The 27,120-nt window shown below is 39.9% G+C and overlaps 2 protein-coding genes across 3 annotated transcripts in view; one reads left to right on the forward strand and one right to left on the reverse strand.

The window, feature by feature from the left end:
* Positions 1-3,439: 3,439 nt before the first annotated feature.
* Positions 3,440-9,062, reverse strand: C5H4orf46 (chromosome 5 C4orf46 homolog). Of its 2 annotated transcripts, none has more exons than XM_005556181.5 (2): positions 8,421-9,062; positions 3,440-6,582 (listed from the first exon to the last, which is right to left on the reverse strand). In XM_005556181.5, the coding sequence occupies exons 1-2, from the start codon at positions 8,604-8,606 to the stop codon at positions 6,427-6,429; spliced, it is 342 nt and encodes a 113-aa protein (XP_005556238.1). In that variant the 5' UTR covers positions 8,607-9,062; the 3' UTR covers positions 3,440-6,426. The 2 variants fall into 2 exon arrangements, with proteins under 2 accessions (XP_005556238.1, XP_073896784.1); XM_074040683.1 differs by having other exon boundaries at positions 8,291-9,062.
* A 37-nt stretch (positions 9,063-9,099) lies between these two features.
* ETFDH (electron transfer flavoprotein dehydrogenase) overlaps positions 9,100-27,120 on the forward strand; it is a 37,766-nt gene continuing 19,745 nt past the window's right edge. Inside the window, exons 1-5 of the mRNA XM_005556182.4 lie at positions 9,100-9,292; positions 17,344-17,484; positions 19,535-19,764; positions 21,949-22,030; positions 22,458-22,576. Coding sequence (XP_005556239.1) covers positions 9,259-9,292; positions 17,344-17,484; positions 19,535-19,764; positions 21,949-22,030; positions 22,458-22,576 — 606 coding nt within the window. The 5' untranslated portion in view covers positions 9,100-9,258. The remainder of the gene's footprint in view (positions 9,293-17,343; positions 17,485-19,534; positions 19,765-21,948; positions 22,031-22,457; positions 22,577-27,120) is intronic.

Raw genomic sequence — 27,120 nt, forward strand, 5'->3', positions numbered from 1 at the left:
TAAGATGGAGTCTCTCTCGTCACCCAGGCTGGAGTGCAGTGGCGTGACGTCGGCTCACTGCAGGCTGGAGTGCAGTGGCCTGATCTCAGCTCACTGCCCCCTCCACCTGCAGGGTTCAAGTGATTCTCCTGCCTCAGATTCCCAAATAGCTAGGATTGCAGGCAACCACCACTATGCCTCGCTAATTTTTGTATTTTTAGTAGAGATGCGGTTTCACCATGTTAGCCAGGCCGATCTCGAACTCCTGACCTCAGGTGATCCACCCACCTCAGCCTCCCAAAGTGCTGGGATTACAGGCGTGAGCGACTGCACCCAGCCAAATATTTTTATTAAAAAGAATAACTAAGAAAGAATAAAAGCAATACTCATGGATAGAAGAAATTTAGTCCAACAAAAATCATGGTCTTAACCTGTTTAAGAGTCTTAGAAATACATTAAATTTACGAAGTACACATCTGAAACTTCCTTTAGCATTTAACATATTTTTAAACAACTTTCTAGAGGCCATTTGACTTCCTGTCTTCTCAACCCACTCACTCTTCCACCCTTCCACCTCCTGAAATAGAGTAACTTCAATTTAATTTGATAAGTAATTATTAACATACTACATAACTATCTCCTTAGATACTTCCATAGAAAATGCAACAGAAGCACTCAGTTAACTACGATTTGTATCAAGGTTTGCTTAGAAGTGTAGCTTATGGACCATGATCTAGGTCAAATCAATCCTCTAAATCAAGTGAGCCTAAGTTGTTTTAAAAATTTAAAGTTTGTATCAGGAAAACCTCAACTTTTATTTTTTACACCTTTTAAGAGTACTAATTCATCATACTAACACATCATCTCTCTTAAATGACTGGGTAAACCTTGGCAATTTAGACATGGATAAAGTAGAAGGCAAAGAGCAAAGTGGCAGGAATACACAGCTGGAATTGTAAAGCCATGCATTTTACTCGACAAACTGTCAAGTGAATTGCTCTAGGTAAGAGACCTCAAAAATACAAAAAGTGGTTTAATTTTTATAAAATTGCTCCTCTTTCAGAGAAAATCTTTCACTGGAAGCCTCATTCACTCGTTTTAAGCCTTTTCCTTATCTACAGACTAGGGCAATCTCATCCACTTTAATATGGCCTCAAACACTATGGATATAGTGATGATGCCCATATTTTTGCCTTTGGCTTGTTCTCTCCCCTAAACTGCCCACTTGTGTATACCACTGCCCACTTGTGTATACCACTGCCCACTTGTGTATACCACTGCCCACTTGACATTTCCACCTGAGTATCTCACTGGCTTTTTAATGTCATCATTATGCATGAATCTAGAATCTGACGTCTGATTCTTCTCCTATAGACCTTGTCTTGCTGAATTGCACCCGATGGCTCAAGCTTGAAATCTGGGAGTCATCCTTGACTCTTCCTTCTCCTTTATCCACAATATCAAATCACCCAGTCCTCCCTTGATTCTACTGCATATACATCTCTTAAATCCATCCAGTCTCTTCATCCCAATTCCCAGTACCTTAGTTTGGGTCAACATTATGTCTCATTGGGATATTTGCAATAACCTTTTAACAAACCTCCATACCTCCAATTCTAATTTGGTCAGTTGATCTTTATAGGTTTTTAGAGCTTACCAAAAAAAAAATAAAAATAATCTCAGGAAAAAAATTGAGTGTTATACAGTTACTAGCACAAATATTCTGCTTTTGGATGTTGTATTATTTTGGGTTTGCCATAGAAACAGAGAGAGATTCTAAGGAATTGTCTCACATGATTGTGGAGACTGGTAACTCTAAACATCTGCAGGGCCGATGTCCCAACTGAAAGGCACAGAGGCTGCTTAGAACCAGGAAGAGCCAGTGCCAATTCAAAGGCTGTCAGGAAGAGTTGATGTTGGAGGCCGGGCCTTCAGGCGGATTTCTCCCTTGCTGGGGGAGGGTCAGCCCTTTGTTCTATTCAGGCCTTCTAGGGATAGGATGGTCACAAGGCACACTAGGAAGGGCAATCCGCTTTACTCAGTCCACTGATTTACATGTTGGGTTCATCCAAAAACATCCTGACTGAAAAAGTGAGAACATTATCTAAACAAATATCTAGGGATCTGTAGCCCAGTCAAGTTGAAACATAAAATTAACCATCACACATGGGGAGAGTAAATAATATGATAAGCCTGAGTATTAGTAAGTCTAGCTAGGTGGCTAGGTGTGGTGTAGACAAGCATACCAGTTTTGGTGTCAAGACTCACAGGCATATTTTATCTCAACCTGTTTCCTTTCGGTAAACAGTAATGACACTTTCCTCAAAGAACTGATATGGTTACATGAAAAAAGCTTTTTTTTTTTTTTTGAAACAGAGTTTTGTTCTTGTTGCCCAGGCTGGAGTACAGTGGCGCAATCTCAGCTCACTGCAACCACCACCTCCTGGGTCCAAGCGATTCTTCCGCCTCAGCTTCCGGAGAAGCTGGGATTACAGGCACCCGCCACCATGCTCGACTAATGTTTTTGTATTTTTAGTAGAGATGGGGTTTCATCATGTTGGCCAGGCTGGTCTCAAACTCCTGACCTCAGGTGATCCACCCGCCTCGGACTCCCGAAGTGCAGGGATTACAGGCGTGATCCATGCCCCACCATAAAGCTCTTAACGTAGTACCTGGCACATCTTTCAAACTCAGAATTTTTGAAACGAAACACATTTTTTTTAATGTTAAGTATTTCATCTTACTGACTTTAGTCTCTTGAGGCTTTAAAAAATTTACATCAGCTGGACGCAGTGGCTCACGCCTGTAATCCCAGCACTTTGAGAGGCCGAGGCAAATGGATCACCTGAGGTCAGGGGTTCAAGAGCAGCCTGGCCAATATGGTGAAATCCCGTCTCTACTAAAAATACAAAAATCAGCCGGACGTGCTGGCGCACACCTGTAATCCCAGCTAGTAGGGAGGCTGAGGCAGGAGAATCGCCTGAACTGGGAAGCAGAAGTTGCAGTGAGCCAAGATCACACCACTGCACTTCAGCCTAGGCAACAGAGCAAGAATTTGTCTCAAAAAAAAATTTATATCATTCCTTTGGGGTTTGCATAGGGCTGGTAATGGGCTACTTACTAAGTTAAAAACAAATTCTTAAGTCTTTGAGAAAATACTTATGCTTTCAGCTCTTCCCCAACCTCTCCAATGAAGCAAATAGAAATATAAATAGGTCTAACTATAAACTCCTAAAAAGTGTCCATAGAAAGCTCACTACCTGAAACCAGCAGTTGTCCTAAGTTGACCATAACTCAATAGAATTAGAAATCAGTAACATGTTTTTGCTTTTCTTACAGGGAAAGACAGATTCAGTTTTATCATGGAGTTAATCAAATAAATCTGTAGTGGAGGAAATACAATTTCTCCTCAAGCCTCACAAGTTCATAGTTGGGACAGATTCCTATAACAAAAGACAGATTAACAAGAGAAAAACAAGTAATTTTATTAATATATACAGTGTATATCACACAGGAGAAAACTCAATGAAAAGGTAAAACACAGGTAGTGGCTTAGAACTCTGGATTATATAGCATCTTCCACAAAGAATACATTTCAGAGAAGTGTGACAGACAAAGGAAAGCAGTTTTAGGCTTCCAGAGGCAGAAACTGTGGGAAGGTAAACGTATGGCAAGAAACTAACAGTAAGGTTTGTTTGCAGATTCCTCTGGTACTGTCTCAGCTGATTAGAGCCATCTTCTCATCTTGATATCAGGAAAGCATCTTTCTCAAAGAAGTCTGTATGGCTTGCTACAGGTGGGAAAGGACAGTTAAGATAGCCATTTCTGCAACTACTGTTTCTCAAGTACCTTTAGCTTGAAATAATCAGTATGCCAAATCAGCGTATTTGGGGGTGGCATGTTCAAATTTCCTTCAGATCAAAAGAACAGAAAGGTCAGAATCTGGCCCTTATACAGTAACTGCATGACAGATGTTGCACTTGAAACAATGATACTCAGAGGAACAGCTATAAATGTGCAAAAATAATTAAAACAAGATTCCAAAATCATGCCATAAATGAAAACAAATTTCAGTTGGACTAAGCATCTAAATGTTAAAAATTTTTTAACTTTTGGAAGGCTGAATAAGACTATTTTTATGACATTTCCTATACAAAAACCAGAAAAAGCAAATCATTATGAAAGATTGGTAAGATTACATTAAAATTTAAAAATTCAAGATTTCATAACCAAAATATGAAGACAAACCAGACTAAAAAAGATAGTTGAAACATACATAACAGATTATTAGTATTCAAAATATGTAATATCTAAAAACAGACAAGTAAAAAAACAAAAGAGAAAAATGAGCAAAAATGCCTGTAATCCCAGTGCTTTAGGAGGCGGCGAGATGGGAGGATCGTTTGAGTCCAGGTTTAAGGTTACAGTGAGCTATGATCCTGCCACCACACTTCAGTTTGAGCAATAGAGTGAGATCTTGTCTCTTAAAAAAAAAAAAAAAAAAAAAAGGAGTAAAAGATATGGCCTCAGAAATCACACACTGCACTTGCTCAATATCCTGGTAGTTACAAAAGTCAGCACTATAAAATGCAGGAGAAGGCTATACGGGGGCATGAACACCAGGAGGCCAGGGATCACTGGTGCCATCTGGAGGCTGGCTACCACATACATAAAACAGTATTTTATAGCGCTTTTAAAAAATATATTTGTATTAAAAATATAAAAACACACGCTAGAATATATGCCACCTCTAGAGTTTACCTCTGGGGACTCTAGGGAGGGAGGAAGGGGACAGGATCAAAGAGGTAACAAAATGAACTTCAAATGTATCTAATATTTGCAATTACATATATATGTGTGTCTGAAGAAAATATAGCCAAATCCTGACATTTATTACATCTGCATGGTAGAAATACATGGATTTTCTTGAACTCATTTGCCTCTCCTGTATCTTTGAAATATGTCAGCAAAAAGTTTTAAGGTAATGAATCCAAAGAAATGGAAATAAAATGTGCTTTTAATAAGAATTTATTTTTACACATTTTAAAAACTGCAATTTTCAGGACATGTAAGAATATTTTTCTAATAGTGAAATAAGCATATTTCAGGACATGTAAGAATATTTTTCTAATACTGAAATAAGCATTTTGGTATAGAAATCACACCCTATGTGTGATCTTTAACTAAAAAAACTAATCAAGAACTATGACTTAATATGTTAAATAAAACTATTCTTTGCCCATCCATCTGTCCCCTCTCATAGCCCCATTGCTGGGCGTTAGAATATAGTTCTGTACATATCTCCATATCTACAAATAATTAAGATGTCATATCAAAGATGTCCAGAAGTTATATATGGTGGAGAATTAGTTGGCTTAATCGTTGACACGCAACACAAAACACCAAAAGCAACATAATATACAAGACGCAAAATAGAACACTGTCACTAGGTCAAATAATACAAAAAAAAAAAAATCACATCATTTAAATTTGATGCATTGCAAACAAAGTAACTTCTTTAGAATTATTGTGTGTACAACCTGCAAAGCTCAAAAAGTAATAGCACAGAGCCATAAATCTGATAAGGCACCTTAAAAATAGCCATCAAACATATACAAATATCAAATACAAACACGGTTAAACTGCAAAAGCAGTAACCACAGAAATAAATAGGGAAAAAATATGCATTCTTTCTAGATAGTCTCCTTTTTCTGAAGTAAAGTCTTTAAAAAAAAAAAAAGTACAAAAAATATTTATCATATATTTTAAAACCTATCATCAAAGTCCAAATCTCTGTAAAAAAAAAGAATGTTTTTCTTCAAGTCAATAAAGTTCAGATTCATACATTTTCTAAAGAAACAATGACAGTCTTCATGCTAAATATAGGAAGAAAAAAGCTTTTAATTATGTTTGTTAACTCTTTTATTCAACAAACATTCAGTGAGTGCTGTGTGAACCTGTTTTAGGTGCTGGGGATATAGAATAAAGACACAATCCTTAGCTGTAGACAACTTAGCCTAATGGAGCTGGATCCACCACTGGCAACCTTAAAGTTACCTCCCCCCTTGGTCCTTAAGATGAAACGCAATTTCAAACTCTGCCATGCTTAGCATCTTGTTGCAAAACAAATAATGGTCTACCTAGTTTGCTAATGGTAGCATTGTGGCTCTATTAATATTAACCATCTATTGATGAAGTTAACTTTCAAAAAGGACTCTATGAAAGTTCAGAGGCATAAAGTATTTAAGGACAAACAAGTACTGGTCCGCAACAAAAACAGCATCGGTATTCTGCTTTCACAAAAGCCAAGAAAACCAAGAAAAATTTCATTCTGAGTATATACAGAACTCCTGGACAGAGGTCATTCTATACGTGTGGTACATGTACAAATATGACATAAGAAGTCTGAATGATTGCAGTCATTATTAAACAACGAAGTATGCCAAATTAGTCATCAGGTTTCAAAGAATCATAGCCTTCTTTCAAGAGGTCTCGCCATGTTTTAAGGAATCGTGCATTTTCCGTACATTTGAAGGCAAGTTCTTCCACTTGAGCTGATACTGCAGATGTGGCTTCAAGAAGTTTGGTTAATGAAAAGGCTGCCTAAAACAAACAAAAAAGAACTCAGACATAATTTTATTTTTAAAATTCTCATCTCATTTTATAAGTAGTCTAAAAAAGCTTAAGGCTTTGAATCCAATGCCCATGTTATTTTCTTTAAAAGTAATCAATTTTCAAACTAAAGCACTGGCTGTTTCAGGGAACCTAAGAAAATTATTTAATATTGAGTAGACTTTGAAGAAACAGGTCTGCTAGAAAAATATCCATTATGTCTGAGACATGACAAATCAGTATTTTTTTTTCTTTTCTTTTCTTTTTTTTTTTTTTTTTTTTTTGAGATGGAGTGTCGTTCTTGTTTCCCAGGCTGGAGCGCAATGGCGTGATCTCGGTTCACTGCAACCTCTGCCTTCCGGGTTCAAGCGATTCTCCTGCCTCAGCCTCCTAAGTAGCTGGGATTACAGGCATGTGCCACAACGCACGGCTAATTTTGTATTTTTAGTAAAAACAGGGTTTCTCCATGTTGATCAAGCTGGTCTCGAATCCTGACCTCAGTGATCCGCCCGCCTCGGCCTCCCAAAGTGCTGGGATTACAGGCGTGAGCCACAGCGCTTGGTCCAGTATTGTTGTTTTCTATGAAAATACACTGGAGTCTCAGCTCAACAAGATAACTTGGACCCCTTGACACTAAGTGCCAGAAGTATCTGAGGGATTTCATCATAAATAATTCTTACTGCTACTTGGGTAACATGGGCACTGACCTGTGAACACTTCAAACAATGAAAATGTATAGATCAAAGAACAGAAACTCTAAGCTCTGACAAATAACATCAAAAAATCACACACAAATGCAGAAAACACTCAGCTCCTGGTGGAAAATTCACTTTTCAGCCAAACGTTTTCTTCACCGATGATATAAAATAAAACATTGTTTCTAAATAACACATTAGCACTTCATTCTACATATTTACTTGCAATCAGTTTGTTCTGCAAAAATAAAAGCTGGATAAGCACTTTAGTCATCCTTAGAAAAATACTTGCGGAAGCAATGAGATAATCTGGTTCATCCCCTAGTTTCCAATCTGCAGGAAAGGTCAGGCCACAGAACTCTCCCAGAAGGTTACACCCTACATACCTCATTCCACTTGACCCACTCAAGAGAACATAAAACTCCCCTTCCCTGTCTTCTCCCCTCCAGTGGTGTGTGAGTTAGGGTTGGGAGGTGAGATGCTAGTTTCTGGGGATTCGAGATTTAATAGAAACTATCCTAAGTATGCATTCTAGCAATCCTACAAAGGGAGGAGTCCTGAACTAAACCGTCAATGAAGCCAATCCACGTGACCTAAACCCTTCAAGCTGGGTCCAGCGTTAAGCAGACCTGGGGCAGACAATGGCATTATCAGCTGTCCCTGGGCAAGTAGCCAACTAGAACAGCAGGCTCTAAGTCCCATGGAAAGAAATCACAGCCTGATCCTAAGCACCCACAGCCAGCCAGCAAACCCATGCAGTGAAAACTATTCTCCGATGGGAGAAGAAGAGGCAAAGAGAGCCAGCAACAGGCAGCACAGAGCGGCGTGGCTTCGGGTTACTGCGGATGATTGAAATCAGAAGGCGAGACAAAAAGAAACCAGTAAGGGGTGGGGCGGGAGGAGGGATAACCCCTTAAGACTCCTCACCACCAAATCTAAAGGGGGAACCCTCAGAGAGGGATAGCACTTCAGCTGCTGGCATCCTCCCGGCTTCCTGCACTCACGCTCTGGGGCGCAGAAGGGCTGGTCGTCCCGGGTCGTGGGGATTGGGGGACTCCCTAGCCGCGCGAGCCCCGCCGCCGCCAATCTTCCCAGAGGCGCCGAGGGGGGACGCGGTCCCGACACCACACTCACATCTCCGATCTGCAGCTCCACTTCCTCCAGCGGGTCCACCGTTCCGCCGCTGCTCCTGCTCGGAACTGGCCAGCCCAAACTCACTGGGCCGCCCGGGGAAGATGCTGCAGAGGCGTCTGAAGAGGAGGGAGAAGAGGGAGGCGGCGGCGGCGGCGAAGAAACCTGCAGCTCCTCAGCGTCTGCCATGGGGAAGGGCTGTGACCGCGGAATCCGGCCCGAGCAGCCGAACCGACACCAACTGTCTTTTAACCACTCGCGCCCAAAGCCGAGAGGCCCCGCCTCTTAGCGCCAGAAATCCCGCCCCGTCTCCTCGTGGGTCTCAGCCCTGGACCACAAAGACTTTTCATTTTTCGGGACAGCCAATCATATGAGTCAGTTCACCTTAGGCCGCTCACGGATCCTGCGCGAGCCTCCAGTGGGGCTCGAAGGGCGCGCGTATAGAAGACTACACCTCCCAGGAAGCCGTGCGCGTCGCCCCGCCTTCTACTGCCTTTCACTGCGCGTGTGTTGTGCTGTGAGATTCGTGGACCCCTCTGGCCGCGCTCTGGCTGTTTCACCGCGCCCCGGCTGGGACTTGGAGTCCCTTATCTTTCCCTGGTTTGGTACATGACCCGGAAGCCTCGGCTGGCCGCCGCGTCATCCATGGCGCCGGCGCAGAGCGAGAAGGAGGCGGGAACGCAGTGAAGCAAGAGCGGTCAGCAGAGCGGGGAGGCGAACTGCAGCAGAGTTCTTGCTTTCCGGCAGGTGATGGCGCCCCCCGCGGCCTAGAGGTCCAGCGCCCGCCGCGAGCAGCGGACAGTCCTGTTGTGTCCGACCGAGAGTCCTGGTGACTTTGAACATGCTGGTGCCGCTAACCAAGCTGTCCTGCCCCGGTGAGAGGGAATGGGCGGTGGGGTTAAGTGGAGGAGTTAGGGCAAAAGGGACAAGGCCGGTCCTGGGGGCTGTAGGCACCTCTCGCACCTTCTCTCATCAGCTTTCTCAGGCTATCTAGGGCAAAGGTCACGCTCTGTCAGCTTGATAGTGGACCCTGGCTTCTTCCCTCCGGTTGCCCCAGTTGGAAGAATTAATATCTAGGCTAAAGGTCAAGGGCGGGGAAAACTTGTCAACACGTCCTCCGCACCACCATCACCTGTCAGCACACACATACCTCGGTGGACTCCTGAATCCTGAATCCTGGTTCTAATCCTCAAACCTTTGTTGGAAATGGAAAAAAAAAAAATCGTATTTGCCCAATTTTTCTCCCTGTCCTGACCTGACTTTCGTCTTCGCAGCCGTCCAAGTTCAGTCTAAAGAAATTGAAGTCTGATCTGTCACATCATGGTTGACATTCATATGTTGACCAAGTCTCCTGAGTGTATCTGGAACCAGGAGTTTTTCTGCGTTGTCTAAAATTAACTTTAAGGGCTGGGCGCGGTGGCTCACGCCTGTAATCCCAGGACTCTGGGAAGCCGAGGCGGGTGGATCACCTGAGGTCAGGAGTTCTAGACCAGCCTGGCCAACATTTTGAAACCCCATCTCTACTAAAAATACAACAATTAGCTGGGCGTGGTGGCCCACGCCTGTAATCCCAGCTACTCTGGAGGCTTAGGTAGGAGAATCACTTGAACCTGGAGGTGGATGTTGCAGTGAGCCGAGATCGCACTACTGCACTCCAGCCTGGGTGACAGAGCCAGACTCCGTCTCAAAAAAATAAAATAAAATTAACTCTAAGGGCCTTATCGTGTTATGGGTATTCTTTGAACCATCATGACAGATGAAGTTGGATGGTCTTTTTAAAGTTTTACTTAAATTTTTGTTGTTGTCGTTAATTCAAACAGAAAAGTTCCCTAAAGGATCTCATATTCTGTCATAACTGGCTTTATTTTTTTAAAATCTTTAGTTTACTTAAGTTTTGGTGGTAGAATAAGTATAAATATTAAAAATTCAAGGATATTCTTATGAAATTTCATGAAAGTAGAATTTTGTTAAATTTGGCTTCCATATATTAAGAAATTAGAACTTTGTTTAAATTTCATGTCGCCCATGCATTTTTTGCTGCACTTAATGTATGGATAAGATGGTGTTTGGAACGTTAGTCAGGTGCTATCTGCTTTAGAGCCTAATTTAGGTGCAATCAGCCTTGAGCCCAGTGCTAACCAAATTCCACTACCATTTCTGTTTTCTTTGGATGGCAATTCATTGCCATTTTCATAGCCTGCTGGCATGAAAGAAGTAGACACCAATGTGCCAGCAGTGTGACTTTGATATGGTGATGCTATGAGTTCAGTGGACTTTGTGACCTCTCTTCTCAACCAAGGAGACTGAATATTTAAATCTCTAAAGCGAGATAACAGATGTGTTTTCAGAAAAGGGGTAAAGATTGTGACTTTTTTTTCCAATCCTTTGGAGAAATTCAGACTACACAGTTCCAAATATTCTCAAGAAAATCAGTAGCTATACAGGCAGTAGAAATACAGTTTGTCATATGTCAATCATCAGTTTTTAGAAGTAAATAACTTCTATACACTAAACTACAATGCATTGAAAACTATTTTAAATATTCATTATAGTGTATTTGAACTCTTGAACTGAGTTCTAGAATATCTTTATGTATTTAATATACTTTTTTTTCAAAACTTAGGATAGGTGAATAGTTATCTAAGGCTTAAAAAGTGTTCCCAATATATAGTTTTTTTGTTTTTTTATTTTTTGATACAGTCTTGCTCTGTTGCTCAGGCTGGAGTGCAGTGATGTAATCTCAGCTCACTGCAACCTCTGCCTCCCGGGTTCAAGTGATTCTCATGCCTGAGCCTCCCTAGCACCTACCACCATGCCTGGCTAATTTTTGTATTTTTAGTAGAGACGGGATTTTGCCATGTTGGCCAGGCTGGTCCCAAATTCCCGGCCCCAAGTGATCCTCCTAACTCAGCCTCCCAAATGCTGGGATTATAGGCATGAGCCACCACGTCTGGCCCCAATGCTATAGTTTTTAGTATGCATAAGTAAATTCATTTCTTTGCCACTTTTTAAAAAGATGACCAAACAGATTTTTATTGTCTAAAATATTTGCCTTTTCACAGAAAATGACTCTGAAAAGCATTAATCTTTTATAGTACCATGTGTCAATCATAAATGAATGCTCTAGTGAAGGAAAGTACAAAAACGACTATCTAATATTTAGTCAACAAATATGTATACCTAACATTAGGTTTTCACATACAACAAGGTCAATGCTTTTGGAGCGTGCTATCTGCTGGAGAATACAGACAACTAAAGACATTTATATTTTTACCCTTTTTTGGTCACATAAATGGTTTAAATTTTTAGTCTAGTGATATTATAACTTTTTAGATTTTTATCATTCTTAGAAAATAACTTTGAAAATCCTAGATTCGAAAAAAAAATTACCTGTTTTCTTCATAACATTTTTGTGTGTGGCTATAAATGTTCTTTTTTATAACAGCTTTAATAAACTTTAATAAGATATGTCACAAACCATACAATATATACTATTTAAAGTGTACAATTCAGTGGTTTTTTAGTATAGTCAGAGTTGTGTAACCATCACTGCAGTCTATTTTAGAACATTTTCATCACCCCAAAAAGAAACTCTGTATTCACTCCCAAGCCCCTTCCAGCCTTAGACAACAGTTAATCTACTTTCTGTCTCTATAGACTACCTTATTCTGAATATTTCGTATACATGGAAGCACATACTATGCTGTCTTTTTGTGACTGGCTTCCTTCACATAACATTTTGTTTTCAGAGTTCTTCTATGTGGTAGCATATATCAGTATTCAATTTCTTCTTATTGCTAAATATTTCATTATTTGGATATATTACTTCTTACCATTTATTGATCGACATTTGGGTTGTTTCTACTTTTGGGCTGTTATAAATAATTCAGCTATTGGCCAACTGTGGTGGCTCACACCTGTAATCCCAGCAGTTTGGGAGGCTGAGACAGGCAGATTGCTCAAGCCTAGGATTTCGAGACTAGCCTACACAACGCAGTGAGACTGCTTGTCTACAAAAAAATAGAAACTGTTAGCCGGGCATGGTGGCATGCACCTGTAGCCCTAGCTACTCAGGAGGCTGAGGTGGGAGGATCACTTAGGCCTGGAAAGTCAAGGCTTCAGTAAGCCATGATCACATCACTGCATTCCACCCTTGGTGACAGAGTGAGACCCTGTCTCAAAAAAAAAAAGAAAAATAAAAAGTTCAGCTAGGAACATTCATGTGCAAGTTTTTGTGTGGAAGTATGTTTTCATTGTCTTAGGGATAGACTTAGGAATGGGTCATATGAAAACTCCATGTTTAACCTTTTGAGGAACTGCCAGAATGTTTTTCAAAGAGACTGCATCATTTTTACATTCCCCCAGGAGTATATGAGGGTTCCAGTTCTTCCATATCCTTGCTAACTCTTGTTATTGAAACTGCCCAAGGGGTTCTCCTTGCCCACTACCCAGACAGAGCCAATTTATCAAAACAGGATAATTAGAATAGAGAAGGAGTTTAATTCACACAGAGGTGGCTGTACAAGAGACCATAGTTTTATTATTACTCAAATCAGTCTCCCCGAAAACTTGGAGACTGGGGATTTTAAGGATAATTTGATGAGTAGAGGGGGTCAGAAAATGGGGAGTGCCAATTGGTCAGATCAGAGATGAAATCATAGGGAGATGAGTTTGTCCTCTTGCACTGAGTCAGTTCCGGAGTGGGAGCCACACGACCAGATGAGCCAGTTCATTGATCTGGGTGGTGCCAGCTGATCCATCAAGTGCAGGATCTGCAAAATATCTCAAGTAGTGATCCTAGATTTTAAAATAGTGATGTTATCGCCGGGAACACTTTGGGAAGGTTCAGAATCTTGCCACCTCCAGCTGCATGACTCTTAAACCATAATTTCTAATCTTGTAGCTAATTTGTTAGTCCTGCAAAGACAGTCTGGTCCCCAGGAAGGAAGGGGGTTTGTCCTGGGAAAGGGCTGTGATTGTCTTTGTTTCACAATTTAACTATAAACTCCCAAAGTTAATTCAGCCTACTCCCAGGAATGAACAAGGACTACTTGGAGGTTAGAAGCAAGATGGAGTCAGTTAGGTCAGATCTCTTTCACTGTAATAATTTTATCTGTTATAAGTTTTGCAAAGGTGGTTTTATTATTACTTGTCTTCTTGACTATAGCCATGCTAGTGGATATAAAGTAGTATCTCATGTGGCTTTGGTTTGCATTTCCTTGATGGCGAATGCTGCTGAGCGTCTTTTCATGTACTTATTGGCCATTTGTATATCATCTTTGAACAAGTGTCTATTCAGATCCTTTGCCCACTTTTTAATTGGGTTATTTGTCTTTTTATTACTAGGTATAGGAGTTCTTTATGTATTCTAAATATAAGTCCATTATCAGATATATGATTTGAAAATATTTTCTCCCATTCCATGGGCTATCTTTTCACTTTCTTGATGGTATCCTTTGGCGCACAACAGGTTTTAATTTTGATGAAGTGCAATTTAACTGTATTTTTTGTTGTTGCTTGTGTTTTTGGTTGTTCTATCAAAGAAACCATTGCCTAGCCCAAGTGTTGATGAAAAAGCCAAACTCCGTAAACTATTTGGAGATATTAATTCTGAGCCAAATGTGAGGACCATGACCCATTATACAGCCTCAGGAGGTCCTGAGAACATGTTCCCAAGGTGGTTGGGTTACAGCTTGATTTTATACATTTTAGGGAGAGAAGTTACAGGCAAAGACATTATCAATACGTGTAAGGTTTACGTTGGCTTGGCCTGGAAAGGCAGGACATCTCAAAGTTCACGAATTTGTGTTGGGCCACATTTAAAGGCATTCTGGGCAACATGCTGCCCATGGGCTCCAGGTTGGACAAGCTTGCCTTAAAAGGTATCAGACTCTTAGTTAAATCTCTTCTAGATCAGGAAAAGGCCAAGAAAGGGAAGAGAATTCTCCACAGAATGTAAATTTTCCTAACAAGAGACAGCTTTACAGGGCCAATCCAAAAATTATGTCCAAGAAATATATTTTGGGGTACAATACTTTGATTTCCTCTAGGGCCTGTTGTCATGGGATGTTATACCAGAGTCAGGTTGGAGTTGGTATCTTATTGCTACAAAGAGTCTGTTCTGTCAGTCTTAGGATTTTGATATTAATGTTAATGATGATCAGTTACGTCTGAACTCCAAAAGGGAGAGGGTATAATGAGGCATGTCTGACCCCCCACTTACCATCATGGCATGAACTACTTTTTTGGGTTTCTTTGGAATCCCCTTGGCCAAGAGGAGAGTCCATTCAGTTGGTTTAGGGGATTAGAATTTTATTTTTGGTTTACACAAGGTCACAAAGATTTACACTCATGTCTTCAAAAAGTTTTATGGTTTTAGCTCTTATATTTGGGTTTGATCTTTCTTATCACCATAATCTTTTTTTCAACTTTTAACCTTGAAATAGTTTTAGATTTACAGATGAGTTGCAAAGATAGTACTGAGTTCCCATATGCCCTTTGCTGAGCTTAATGTCTTATATAACCATAGTATATTTATCAAAACTAAAATATTAACATTGATGAAATAAAGTTAATTAAACTACAGATTTTATTCAGATCTTCTTTTTCTGGTCCAGGATCCAGTCCAGAGCACAAGGTTGCCTTTAGTTGGCAGGTCTCCGTAGTCTACTTCAGTTTGACAGTTCCTCTGTTTTCTTGTGTCCCAAGACCTTTACACTTTTGATATGTACTGGTCGAGCATTTTGTAGAATGTCCCTCAATCTGAGTTTGTCTGATGATTTCTCATGATTAGACTGAGGTTAAAGATTTTTGGGGATAAATACCACAGAGGTAAAGAACCCTTTTCACCACATCATATCAGGGGATACATGGTATCAATATGTCTTATTGCTGGTAGCGTTAAACTTGATCACTTGCTTAAAGTGGTATCTGCCATATTTCTCTACTGTAAAGTTAACATTTTTCACTTTCCATTCTCTACTTGTTAGAAGCTACCCAGTACGTTCATCCCACACTACTCAAAGGGAGGAGAAAACTGAAAGATTTATGGATATATCACCGTCTTTTTTTTTTTTTTTGAGACAAAGTGGTCGTCACCCAGGTTGGAGTACAGTGACGTGGTCCTAGCTCACTGCAGCCTCAAATTACTGGGCTCAAGCGATCATCCTACCTCAGCCTCCTGAGTAGGTAGGACTGCAGGTGCATACCACCACACCTAGCTAATTTTTTTACTTTTTATTTTTTGTTTCTGTAGAGAAGAGGTCTTGCTATATTGCCTAGGCTGATCTTGAACTCCTGGCCTTATGCAGTCCTCCTGCCTTAGCTGACATTTACAGTCATGAGCCACTGTGCCCAGCCTACCATAGTCTTCTCTACTTTGAACTTTCCCTAATAAAATCTTCGATCAAACAGAATTCATTTTGACATAGGGAGCAGAGTATACCTTTTTTCCTGAATGGCTTTCTGGCTATCTCTGCACCATTTAATGAGTAACCATTTCTTCTCCCTAATTTGAAATGGTATCTTTATTATATACCATATACGTATGTGTACTATTTCTGAAGTCTTTATTCTTTTTTTTTTTTATTATTCTATCCCTTCTCCTATAACAGACTTCTAATGAATATAGCTTCAAATATAGGTTTTTATATCTGTCAAGAGTGGTTTCATGGGAGGATTCTCTGTCTTTTTTTAATGATAGGGATGATTATCAAGGAGAACAGAGGTTGAGAAGGGAGTCAAAATTGAAGATCAGAAGGGAGGGGATCAGATGGAGGAATGTCTCTAAGACAACGGTAGAGATAAGCCTCATCATCCAGCTAGAAAGATTAACCCCAGTGGGGAAGAATATATAGTCTGTTTCACTATATTCACTGAGTACAATCAGTGGGAGAAAAGACACCTCTCCTGCTATAAACTGAGATAATGAACAAAGTATGGGCACAAATACAGATTATATTAGAAGTTATTGCCAAGGAGTTGAGAAAATTCCCATCTAATTGCCTCTGTCTTTATTAGGTTTGATGCTAGGGTACCTGCCCTGGATAAGGGAAAGAAAAGGTAGAGTTGAAGGTTTGAGGACAGCAGAGAAGGTTCAGTGAACATTTTTGCAGATAAATCTTTGCACATTTCTGTTCATTTCCATAAAATACTTTTTGCTGACTCAAAAATGCACACATTTTTAAGGATATCAGAAGATACTGTGGCCAGGCACAGTGGCTCATGCCTGTAATCCCAGCAGTTTTAGAGGCTGAGGCAGGCAGATCACTTGAGGCCAGGAGTTCGAGACCAGCCTGGCCAACATGGCAAAACCCCGTCTCTACTAAAAAAAAAAAAATCCAAAAATTACCTGGGTGTGGTGGTGCACACCTGTAGTCCCGGATACTCTGGAGGCTGAGGCATGAGAATCGCTTGAAACCAGGAGGCAGAGGCTGTGGTGAGCCGAGATTGCACCCCTGCACTCCAGCCTGGGTAACAGAGCAAGACTCTGTCTCAAAAAAAAAAAAAAAAAAAAAAAGAAAAGAAACAGCAGCAGCTACTGCCATATATGTAGGTCAGCTTATTTTAAAAAGAACCTGACCATAAAACCAAGTTTGTGCTTAAAGCCATTGACCTACACAGTTACTATACTACTCTATTACTCTCAAAGTGTTCAGCTTTCATGACTAATCCATGAGCCTGACATGAGCTAAATTGAATAAATTTGTTTATTAGTTTTAAAATATTTAAGATTTGAAAACATTGCTTTATGAGAAACAGCTATTCAAATTGTTCACCTAGGAAAGAGTATAGTCTAATTCACTATACTTATTTATATTTTCATTATAATATATGTGAATCTTTATAAATATTCACTTATATTTTTTCAGTCTACTGAGGAAAACTAATTTTAAGGAAGATAATAATTTTCATAATTTTTGTGCAGCATATCAGTGCTTTCATGCCTTAAAAATTAAGAAAAATTATCTACCTCTGTGTGCTACAAGATGGTCTTCAACTTCTACTGTGCCTCGAATTACTACCCATTATACTATTTATCCCCGGGATAAGGACAAGAGATGGGAAGGTAAGTAATAATTTGTGTACAATTCCTGAGACTTTTCTGGATACTTTGTTTCATTTTGTGGAGGAGAGTATAATATTTTTCATAACTTAAAAGCATCCAATAATATTTTATGGCTTTACCAAGTCACGTGCTGCATAATGACACTTCAGTCAACAACTTGACAACATTTATGACGGTAATCCCTTGACATTATAATGGAGCTGAAAAATTCCTATCACCTAGTGACATCTTTTAGAACATAGCTTCCAGACCATCGTAGCTCAACACATTACTCAATTCTTTGTGGTGAGTCTGATGTAAACAAACATACTCTACTGCCAGTTCTTTAAAAGTATACCATATACAATTATGTACAGTACATAATACATGATAATAAACGACTGTTACTGGTTTATGTATGTACTGTATTGTACTTTTGTCATTATTTTAGAGTGTACTCTTACTTGATTTTTTAAAAAGTTAACTGTAAAACGGACACAGGCAGGTCCTTCAGGAGGTATTCTGGAAGAAGCTAACATTTGCATAGGAGATGACAGCCCATGCGTGTTATTGTCTTTGATGACCTTCCAGTGGGAGAAGATGTGGAGGTGGAAGATACTGATGATCCTGACCCTGTGTAGGCCTAACTAACGTGTGTGTTTGTGTCTTAATTATTATTTTTTTTTGAGACAGAGTCTCACTCTGTTGTCCAGCCTGGAGTGCAGTGGCTCACTGCAAGCTCCGCCTCCCAGGTTCACGCCATTCTCCTGCCTCAGCCTTCCATGTAGCTGGGACTATAGGCGCCCACCACCTCATCCAGCTAATTTTTTGTATTTTTAGTAGAGACAGGTTTCACCATGTTAGCCAGGGTGGTCTCGATCTCCTGACCTCGTGATCCACCCACCCCGGCTTCCCAAAGTGCTGGGATGTATCTTAATTTTTAGTAAAAGGGTCTAAAAGGTATGTGTTTAATGGAGAAAGCTGCCCAGATAGGAGCTCATACTCTCTCAGGGGCTTGCTTTGATCCAGGTGCTTTTAAAGAACTCTTCCCAGACTGGAAAGAGAAGGGGGTATGAAAAATTGTTTTTTATACAAAGTCTAAAAAATTTTTAAATAGAAAAAAGCTTACAGAAAAATGATATAAAACCATTTTTTGTACAGCTGTACAATGTGTTTGTGTTTTAGCTAAGTGTTATTACAAGAGAGTTAAAAAGTTTAAAGCATTTAAAAGCTTATAAACTAAAAACATTACTGTAAGCTAAGTTTAATTTATTGACAAAAATTTTTTTGTATAAATTGAGTATGACCTAAGTGTATAGTGTTTATGAAGTCTATAGTAGTGTAATGTCCTTGTCCTTCACATTCTCACTGCTCACTCAGTCACTCACCAAGAACAGCTTCCAGTCCTGTAAGTTCTGTTCATGGTAAGTACCCTGTACAGATATACCATTTTTAAATCTTTTATACTGTGTTTTGTACTTTTCATACTGTATTTATAATGTATTTCTATTTATACTATATACGTTTTATACTGTATTTATTTGGTACTTTTTCTGTGTTTAGATGTGTTTAGTTACATAAATACTATTATGTTACAGTTACCTACAGTATGCAGTATAGTCACATGCTATATAGCTTTGTAGCCTAGGACTAACAGTCTATACCCTGTTGCCTAGGTGTATCATAGGCTATACAATCTAGTTTGTGTAAGTATACTCTATGATGTTTGCAAAAGGGCAAAATTGCCTAATGATATATTTCTCAGAAAGCACTTATGTCATTAAGCTACTTGTGACTGTATTTTAGACAAGTAAATATTTGCTAAATGTATAATAATAAATCTCAAAGCCAAGAATTAGTTTATGGAAACTGAAATAAAGTATATACTGGAACAGAACCTAAGAATATACTCATACTAATACAGTAATATGCTTAATATAATTATTGTGCAAAACACAGGGAGAATTTCCATAAATAATGCTCTAAAGCACAGTGGATATTTTTTAACTATCATGTGATTTATCATGTGATTATTGAGTCATATTAATCCCAGAATTTTTATTTCTCCCAGGAGTGAACATGGAAAGGTTTGCAGAAGAAGCGGATGTTGTAATAGTTGGTGCAGGCCCTGCAGGGCTCTCTGCAGCTGTTCGTCTAAAACAGTTGGCTGCGGCACATGAAAAGGATATCCGTGTGTGTCTAGTGGAGAAAGCTGCCCAGATAGGAGCTCATACTCTCTCAGGGGCTTGCCTTGATCCAGCTGCTTTTAAAGAACTCTTCCCAGACTGGAAAGAGAAGGGAGTATGAAAAATTGTGTTTTATACAAAGTCTAATCTTTTGTAATTGTATTTCAGTAATTGTTCCCAAATTACTGGAATATAGAAAACCCTTTTCATGTAACTCTTTTTTTTTTTTTTTCTTTTTTTTGAGACAGAGTTTCGTTCTTGTTGCCCAGGCTGGAGTGCAATGGCGCGATCTCGGCTCACTGCAACCTCCAACTCCCAGGTTCAAGCGATTCTTCTGCCTCAGTCTCCCTAGTAGCTGGGATTACAGGCACCTGCCACCACACCCAGCTAATTTTTTATATTTTTAGTAGAGACAGGGTTCCACTATTTCACTGTGTTGGCCAGGCTGGTCTCGAACTCCTGACCTCAGGTGATCCACCCACCTTGACCTCCCAAAGCTCTGGGATTACAGTCATGAGCCATCACGCCCAGCCCGTGTAACTCTATCTTAGGGAATAATTATATACTTTTTAAATTAAAAAAAAATAATTTATATCAGAATTGTAATTTATGATATTAACAAAGAGTTTTGTGTAATTCTTTCTACGTGTATTTGTGTAATGGGTATATGAGAAGATAATAACTTGAGAAGACCTTTGAATATTTCTTGGGAGGCATTTTGTATTTTGAGAGTATTTTTAAACTTGTTCTTTAAGTCTTTGTATGATTGTTCTTAATAAAGTAATAATTTCTGGGACAATGCAATATCTAAAGCCAAAGAGGATAGATTTTCTAAAGAAACATATTAATATGGCTTCTGAGAACCGAAGCAGAAAAACCACAGGTGTGATATCCAGAGGACCAAGTCCAAGTTTTATTGTCTTAAATAAAATTTGTATGAATTTGGTTAAAATCTTAGACTGTCAATTTTTTCTTCTCTAAGATAGGTTATATTATACCTGTCCTACCTCCAAGATTAGATTATTCAGTGGTTGTGAATATACTTGCAAAGATTTAAAAAAAATGAATATCATCTGTATTCTTTCCATATGGAATAAATTGAATTCCAAAAATTTCATCTGTGCTCTCCTTTCTGAAATATCAAGCTCCCTTAAACTAGAAATACTTTAATTGGACCCAATCGAATTTATCCTTTCGATATTATATCAGAAATGGATATTATTGAATTAACATTGATATAATATCAATTCTAATAGAAAATGTTTTTCATGTTAAAGCCCTTTATTGCTTTGGCACCTTTTTTTTTGAGACAGGGTCTCACTCTGTCACCCAGGCTGGAGTACAGTGGCACAATCATGACTCTCTGCAGCCTCAACCTCCCAGCTCAAGTAATTCTCCCACTTCAGCCCCCTCAGTAGCTGGGATTACAGGTGTGCGCCACCACGCCCAGCTAATTTTTGTCTTTTTTTAGTACAGACGGGATTTTCCCATGTGGGCTCAAATCCACGGGCTTCAGCCTCCCAAAATGCTGGGACTATAGGCCTGTGAGCCATCACACACAGCCTTTGGTGCCTTTTAATATGTAAACTCAGCAGGTACAATGTCACAACATGTTAATTGTCTTTATCCAAAAGGAAAATAAAATTTCTCTTACCTTTCACCAACCAGGAAGTTTCAACTTAGAGCCAAGCACCTCTCCACAGAGACAAAAAGACATGATGGTCATGTTTCAAAGATGTTTCCAAGACTCCCAAGAGATATATTCCTGTGATACAAAACTGGCAAGACATTTATTTAGATTTTTAAAAGATTCCCAGCTGGCCGGGCGTGGTGGCTTATGCCTATAATCCCAACACTTTGGGAGGCCAAGCGGGGTGGATCACTTGAGGTCAGGAGTTCGAGACCAGCCTGGCCAACATGGTGAAACCTCCTCTCTACTAAAACTACAAAAATTAGCCGGGCATGGTGACAGGTGCCTGTAAGTCCAGCCACTTGGGAGGCTGAGGCAGGAGAATCACTTGAACCCAGGAGGGAGAGGCTGCAGTGGGCCAAGATTGCACCACTGTACTCCAACCTGGGTGACAGAAAGAGACACTGTCTCAAAAGAAAAAAAAAAGATTCCCATACATCTCAGACAGAGAAAGGATTTAGAGTGACAAGTTTTCTAAAGGAAATGCCGAAAGAAAATTAGGGGGAAGTTCTTTTTTTGTCATCAGAGTACATTTTATATTTTTTTATATTTATGTTTACACTTGCAAATATAAACTAAAAACATTTCTTTTTCTTCTTTTATTTCTAGGCTCCACTTAACACTCCTGTAACAGAAGACAGATTTGGAATTTTAACAGAGAAATACAGAATTCCTGTGCCAATTCTTCCAGGTAAGGTATAGTGAATATTCATAGAACTATGGAATTCCACAGCTGGAAGGAACTACATTTCATCTGGCAAAATTTCCTCCTTTTACAGATGAGACCTAAGGCCCAGATATTTGAAGGATTTACTCAAAGCTATACAGCTAGCTGGTGGGAAAGCAGGACTAGAACTCAGTTCTTTTGACTTCCAGTCTAGAAGAATTGAGATAGCCTTGTAAGCCAAGCAGGAATTTCTAACTTAGTGCTTTCATGTTGTTTGTAATGTAATAAATTAGAACTCTAGGCCAAAATTGTAGAAAATAAGTTGAAGGTGTGACCATCAATATAGCACTTATGTAGAAATACATACCGATTTGAGATTTTAAAGTATTTATGTTTTTGTAATGTCTTATCAATAAAAAGTCAGAATTATAAATTAAGCATATATTTATAGGGCTTCCAATGAATAATCATGGCAATTACATTGTACGCTTGGGACATGTAGTGAGCTGGATGGGCGAACAAGCAGAAGCCCTTGGTGTTGAAGTATACCCTGGTTATGCAGCTGCTGAGGTTTGTATAGTTTTATTTTGTTTTTAATATTTATAGGAACTCCTTTTTTAATAAGTGGAGAATTTTGCAAAGTTGAAGAAATAAGTATTGTTTAAAAGTCAGAGGATTTTAGAATTATAAGATTAGAAGGAATCTTTAAAATATCTAATCCAAAGAGTACTTGAATTCCTCATGTTGTACCCCCATCAAGTGATTGTCCAACTTATGATTGATCACCATAAGGGATGAAAAATTGTGGATTGTTGGTAATCTCTTCCTTATTTTGAACAGAACTTATCTACAGTTTTATACTATCCAGAACAAATCTATGCCCTCTTCCAAGGACAACTTTCTAAATATAATTATTCCTTGCTCTGTCTTCCTCCCTATCTTTACTCTGGAATTTTTTTTTCCCCAGTGTAGGGGTGGTATAGGAGTTAAGGGAAAGGTTTGTCTCTGCCCTCTGAAGGTTCACCAGAAATGAACTGACAATAGAGAGAATAATAGGAGAAAAAGCATAAGCACAACATGCATAAGCACAAGAGAATGATGACCCGATGACCCAGTGAGGTCCAAATGCTCATCAGAGGGGAAGGGGAAATTGAGTGTTCAGCAATCTTGAAAGGAAGTGAATGATTTTTAGGGAGAATGAATGCACCCAAGACACAGAAATTAACTTGTAAATGATTCTCTTTGGAATTTGAATTAGCCTGAGAGGCAGGCGTGATCTTATGAAAAAGTGTTTGTCTAGGTGTAGTTGCCTTCTTCTGTTTTCTTTTCTGCAATAGATATTAATAGTAAGATTTCAGGAATGGGATGGAAGACCATGTGTTCTCTTTGGCAGGTCCAGTCTTAAGGTAGAGAATAGAATATCAGAGAAGAGCCGCATCCAGTGCTTTAGAAGAGATAGGGTTGAAAGACAGGAGGAGGGGAAGGTCAGAGACACCCTGAAGCTGCTGCTCTGGTTTAGCATGCCAGAGTGGCATATTTTAGCCTATCGTTTTCTGAGCCCCAGTAGCAGAAACGTGTGATACCCTTCCTCACCCATCGTAAGGGTCACAGCTGACACTCCTGTAACAAAAACAGGGTAACAAGAAAAACATAACAAATTTATTTAATCAAAGTTTTACACGATATGAAATCCTTCAGAAATAAAGGCCCCAAAGACCCAGGGGAAACCATTTTCATGCTTCAGTACAATAAGAATGGACAGCCCTGTGGAAATGTGATTAGACAGAAGGGTATGATCTAACGGTAGTAGACTGAGAGAGGAAGCCAGGCAAGGCCTGTCTGTTCACATTCTCTTTGGCCTTTCTGTGTAGCATTTCTTCCTCTGAGGTATGGCTGGAGCAGAAATCCTCTGGAATGAGAGTTTTCAAGGGGAAAGGGAGAAGGAAGAAAATAACCTTTCTAGGTTTTATGGCCTGTATTAAGGGAGAGGAGTTCTAGTTTCTATGACTCACCTTGAGGAAGAGGAATCCTGGTTTCTGTGACTTGCTTTAGGGGAGAAAGAGGAATGGGAGAAGGTAAGAAAGACCTTGTTTCTGAGGTCTTCCACTCTTCCTTCAGTTCCAGGTACTCAGCATAGGGGCTGAGGACCAAGGGAAAACATCCCCCTTTCCCTCTGAAGGTTCATAGAAAAATCAGCTCACAAGAGGCAGGTTAGTAGGAGAAAAGGCATACAGGTTGATCAGCATGCATGAAGAGAATATTACAGAGTGATTACCCTACCAGACAATGGGGTACAGTTATATGCCTTTCTTGGTAGGGGAAATGGAGATGGGGAAGTTTGGATGACTTTAGGGGGATAGTAAAAGATTTTTAGGGGAATTCAATGGGCTTGAAGAATATACAGTGACCTGGGACAAAGTCTCTTGAGCCTGCAGAGGAGACAATGGTTTCTGACAGAAGCCTGTCCAAGTTTATTGACAGACTTCAGTCATTCTTCCTGCAGTATGAGTTCAGTTCATGAAAACTCAGGAAAGGGACCAGAAGTAATCGTTTGCTTCTTTGGTAGGCCCGTGTTTTAGGAAGATAAGGGAACTTCAGAGAACAACTTCATCCTGTGTTTTGGGAGAGAGGGAGGATTAAGAGACAGGGACAGTTGGCCGGGGAAGGTCAGAGAGACACTGAAGCTTCTTCAGTTCAGCATGTCAAAGCACCATATTTTGGGATATCGGTTTCTGAGCCTCAACTTTAGCATGCCAGGGTGCCATACTTTTTAGGGTATTATCTTCGGAGCCCCATCGCTAGCTAGCTTAAATATTCTCAGTTCTGAGCCCCAACACTAGCTTAAATATTCTCAGTTCTTTCAGCCATGACGGTACATAATTTGAGTTTTGAGTTCTTTCAGTATTCTTGCTGCCCACTTCTGAATGGATCCTCTTTTTATCCCCTTTACAAAGTGGCACCCAGAATAAATAAACCACTTCATGTCTAGTGTAGAACTGTTATCTTCTCCATTCTAGAAACTCGTCTTCCATTGATTCCCTCAAAGTAATTACATTTTTGGCAACCACATCACACTGTTGATTCTTATTATGTATTACTGGGGAAATTATTAAAAATAAAATCTCAGCTGGGCGTGGTGGCTCACGCCTGTAATTCCAGCACTTTGGGAGGCCAAGGTGGGTGGGTCACGAGGTCAGGAGATCGAGACCATCCTGGCTAACACAGTGAAACCCCGTCTCTACTAAAAATACAAAAATTTAGCCGGACATGGCGGCACATGCCTGTAATCCTAGCTACTTGGGAGGCTGAGGCAGGAGAATCACTTGAACCCAGGAGGCGAAGGTTGCAGTGAGCCGAGATCATGCCACTGCACTCTAGCCTGGGTGACAGAGCGAGATTCCATCTCAAAAAATAAAAAATAAAATCTCCTAGGACCCAGAAAAATTCTCTTCATAAATTATAAAAAAGAACAAAACAGGCTGGGCGCGGTGGCTCATGCCTGTACTCCCAGCACTTTGGGAGGCCAAGGTGGGCAGACCACGAGGTCAAGAGATCAAGACCATCCTGGCCAACATGATGAAACCCCGTTTCTACTGAAAATACAAAAATTACCTGGGCGTGGTGGTGGGCGCCTGTAGTCCCAGCTACTCGGGAAGCTGAGGCAGAAGAATCACTTGAACCCAGGAGGCGGAGGTTTCAGTGAGTTGAGATCGCGCCACTGCACTCCAGCCTGGCAACAGAGCGAGACTCCATCTCAAATAAACAAACAAAAAAAGGCTGGGCGCGGTGGCTCACGCCTGTAATCCCAGCACTTTGGGAGGCCGAGGCGGGCGGATCACGAGGTCAGGAGATCAAGACCATCCTGGTCAACATGGTGAAACACCATCTCTACTAAAAATACAAAAAATTAGCTGGGCATGGTGGTGGGCACCTGTAGTCCCAGCTACTCTGAGGCAGCAGAATGGCGTGAACCCGGGAGGCGGAGCTTGCAGTGAGCCTAGATCATGCCACTGCACTCCAGCCTGGGTGACAGAGTGAGACTCTGTCTCAAAAAAAAAAGAACAAAACAGTTTTATTCTTGAATTAGCCTTAAACCAAGACTGTGATGCCTATCACAGGCCAAGACAGAAATCTCACCCTTTTAAATAGCCAGGCAGATACAATCTATTCATTGCATGCATGTTAACTGTCTTTACTCAAAGGAAAAATAAAATGTTTTGGTTTTTTTTTTTTTTTTTTTTTTTTTTGACAAGCAGGAAGTTACAACTTAAAGCCAAACACCTACCCAAATTCCCACAGAGACAGGAAGACAGGAGGCATCCTTCTTGGTATTCCATTTCAAAGCAATGGCTCCAAAGCCGTAAGAAAGACATTCTTGGAATACACTTTAAAAAGACTGCCATGTATCTCAGAGAGACAAAGGATTTACAGTTGGAAGTTTGCTAAAGGAAATGCTGAAAGAAAAGTTATTGGCACTAAGGAAAGTTCGGTTTTTTTCTGTTTGTTTTTACCCTTACAGTTTGTAAGTCAAATACAACACATTGGCCCCTGTATTATACTTGCTGCTATAAATTTCTGTTTTCCTAGCCCATATACATGCATTTGCGTTTTTGGACCCAAGTGTGGGATTTTGTATTTCTCCTTGTTAGACATTGTTGACTGGAATCAGTGCCACAGTCACAGGTAGGTGGTTTATAGAATCCATGATTCTCACTTTTGGAATACATACATGAACACTCAGACTCACTTGTATCATGCTTCTTTTTCTCAGGTCCTTAATGATTATCATCAACAGATTATTGATCTCTTTGCCAGGGTTTTTTGAGAGTACTCTGAGCCAAACTTCAGTTTAGTCTCTAGCCATATTCTGCTGCTGATTTGTTCATTTTCAGGATATCAAATAAAACCTTTATGTATATTCTTTATGGGGAGGTTTCATATCCATTGCTGCTAATCTTTTCTTTTACCTCTCCACTTCCATGCTTTCTTATAATCTGCTGTGTAATTGCATTGTACATTTTGTACTTTACTATCCAACGAGCATTTTCCTCCACAGAGAAAACAGAAACCAAGGGTTATAGACTATTGCTATTTCTCCTCATCAGAATTACACT

Source organism: Macaca fascicularis, chromosome 5 (genome assembly GCF_037993035.2).
Source record: "Macaca fascicularis isolate 582-1 chromosome 5, T2T-MFA8v1.1".
Taxonomy (NCBI): Eukaryota; Metazoa; Chordata; class Mammalia; order Primates; family Cercopithecidae; genus Macaca; species Macaca fascicularis.

What these genes read in the sequence shown, in the direction of transcription:
- C5H4orf46 (XM_074040683.1), bottom strand. Translation starts at nt 8,606, where the DNA reads ATGGCAGACGCTGAGGAGCTGCAGGTTTCTTCGCCGCCGCCGCCGCCT. An exon ending in GCCCTTCTGCGCCCCAGAGC is followed by an intron (nt 6,583 to 8,290) that starts GTGAGTGCAGGA and finishes TGTTTGTTTTAG; the next exon opens with GCAGCCTTTTCATTAACCAA.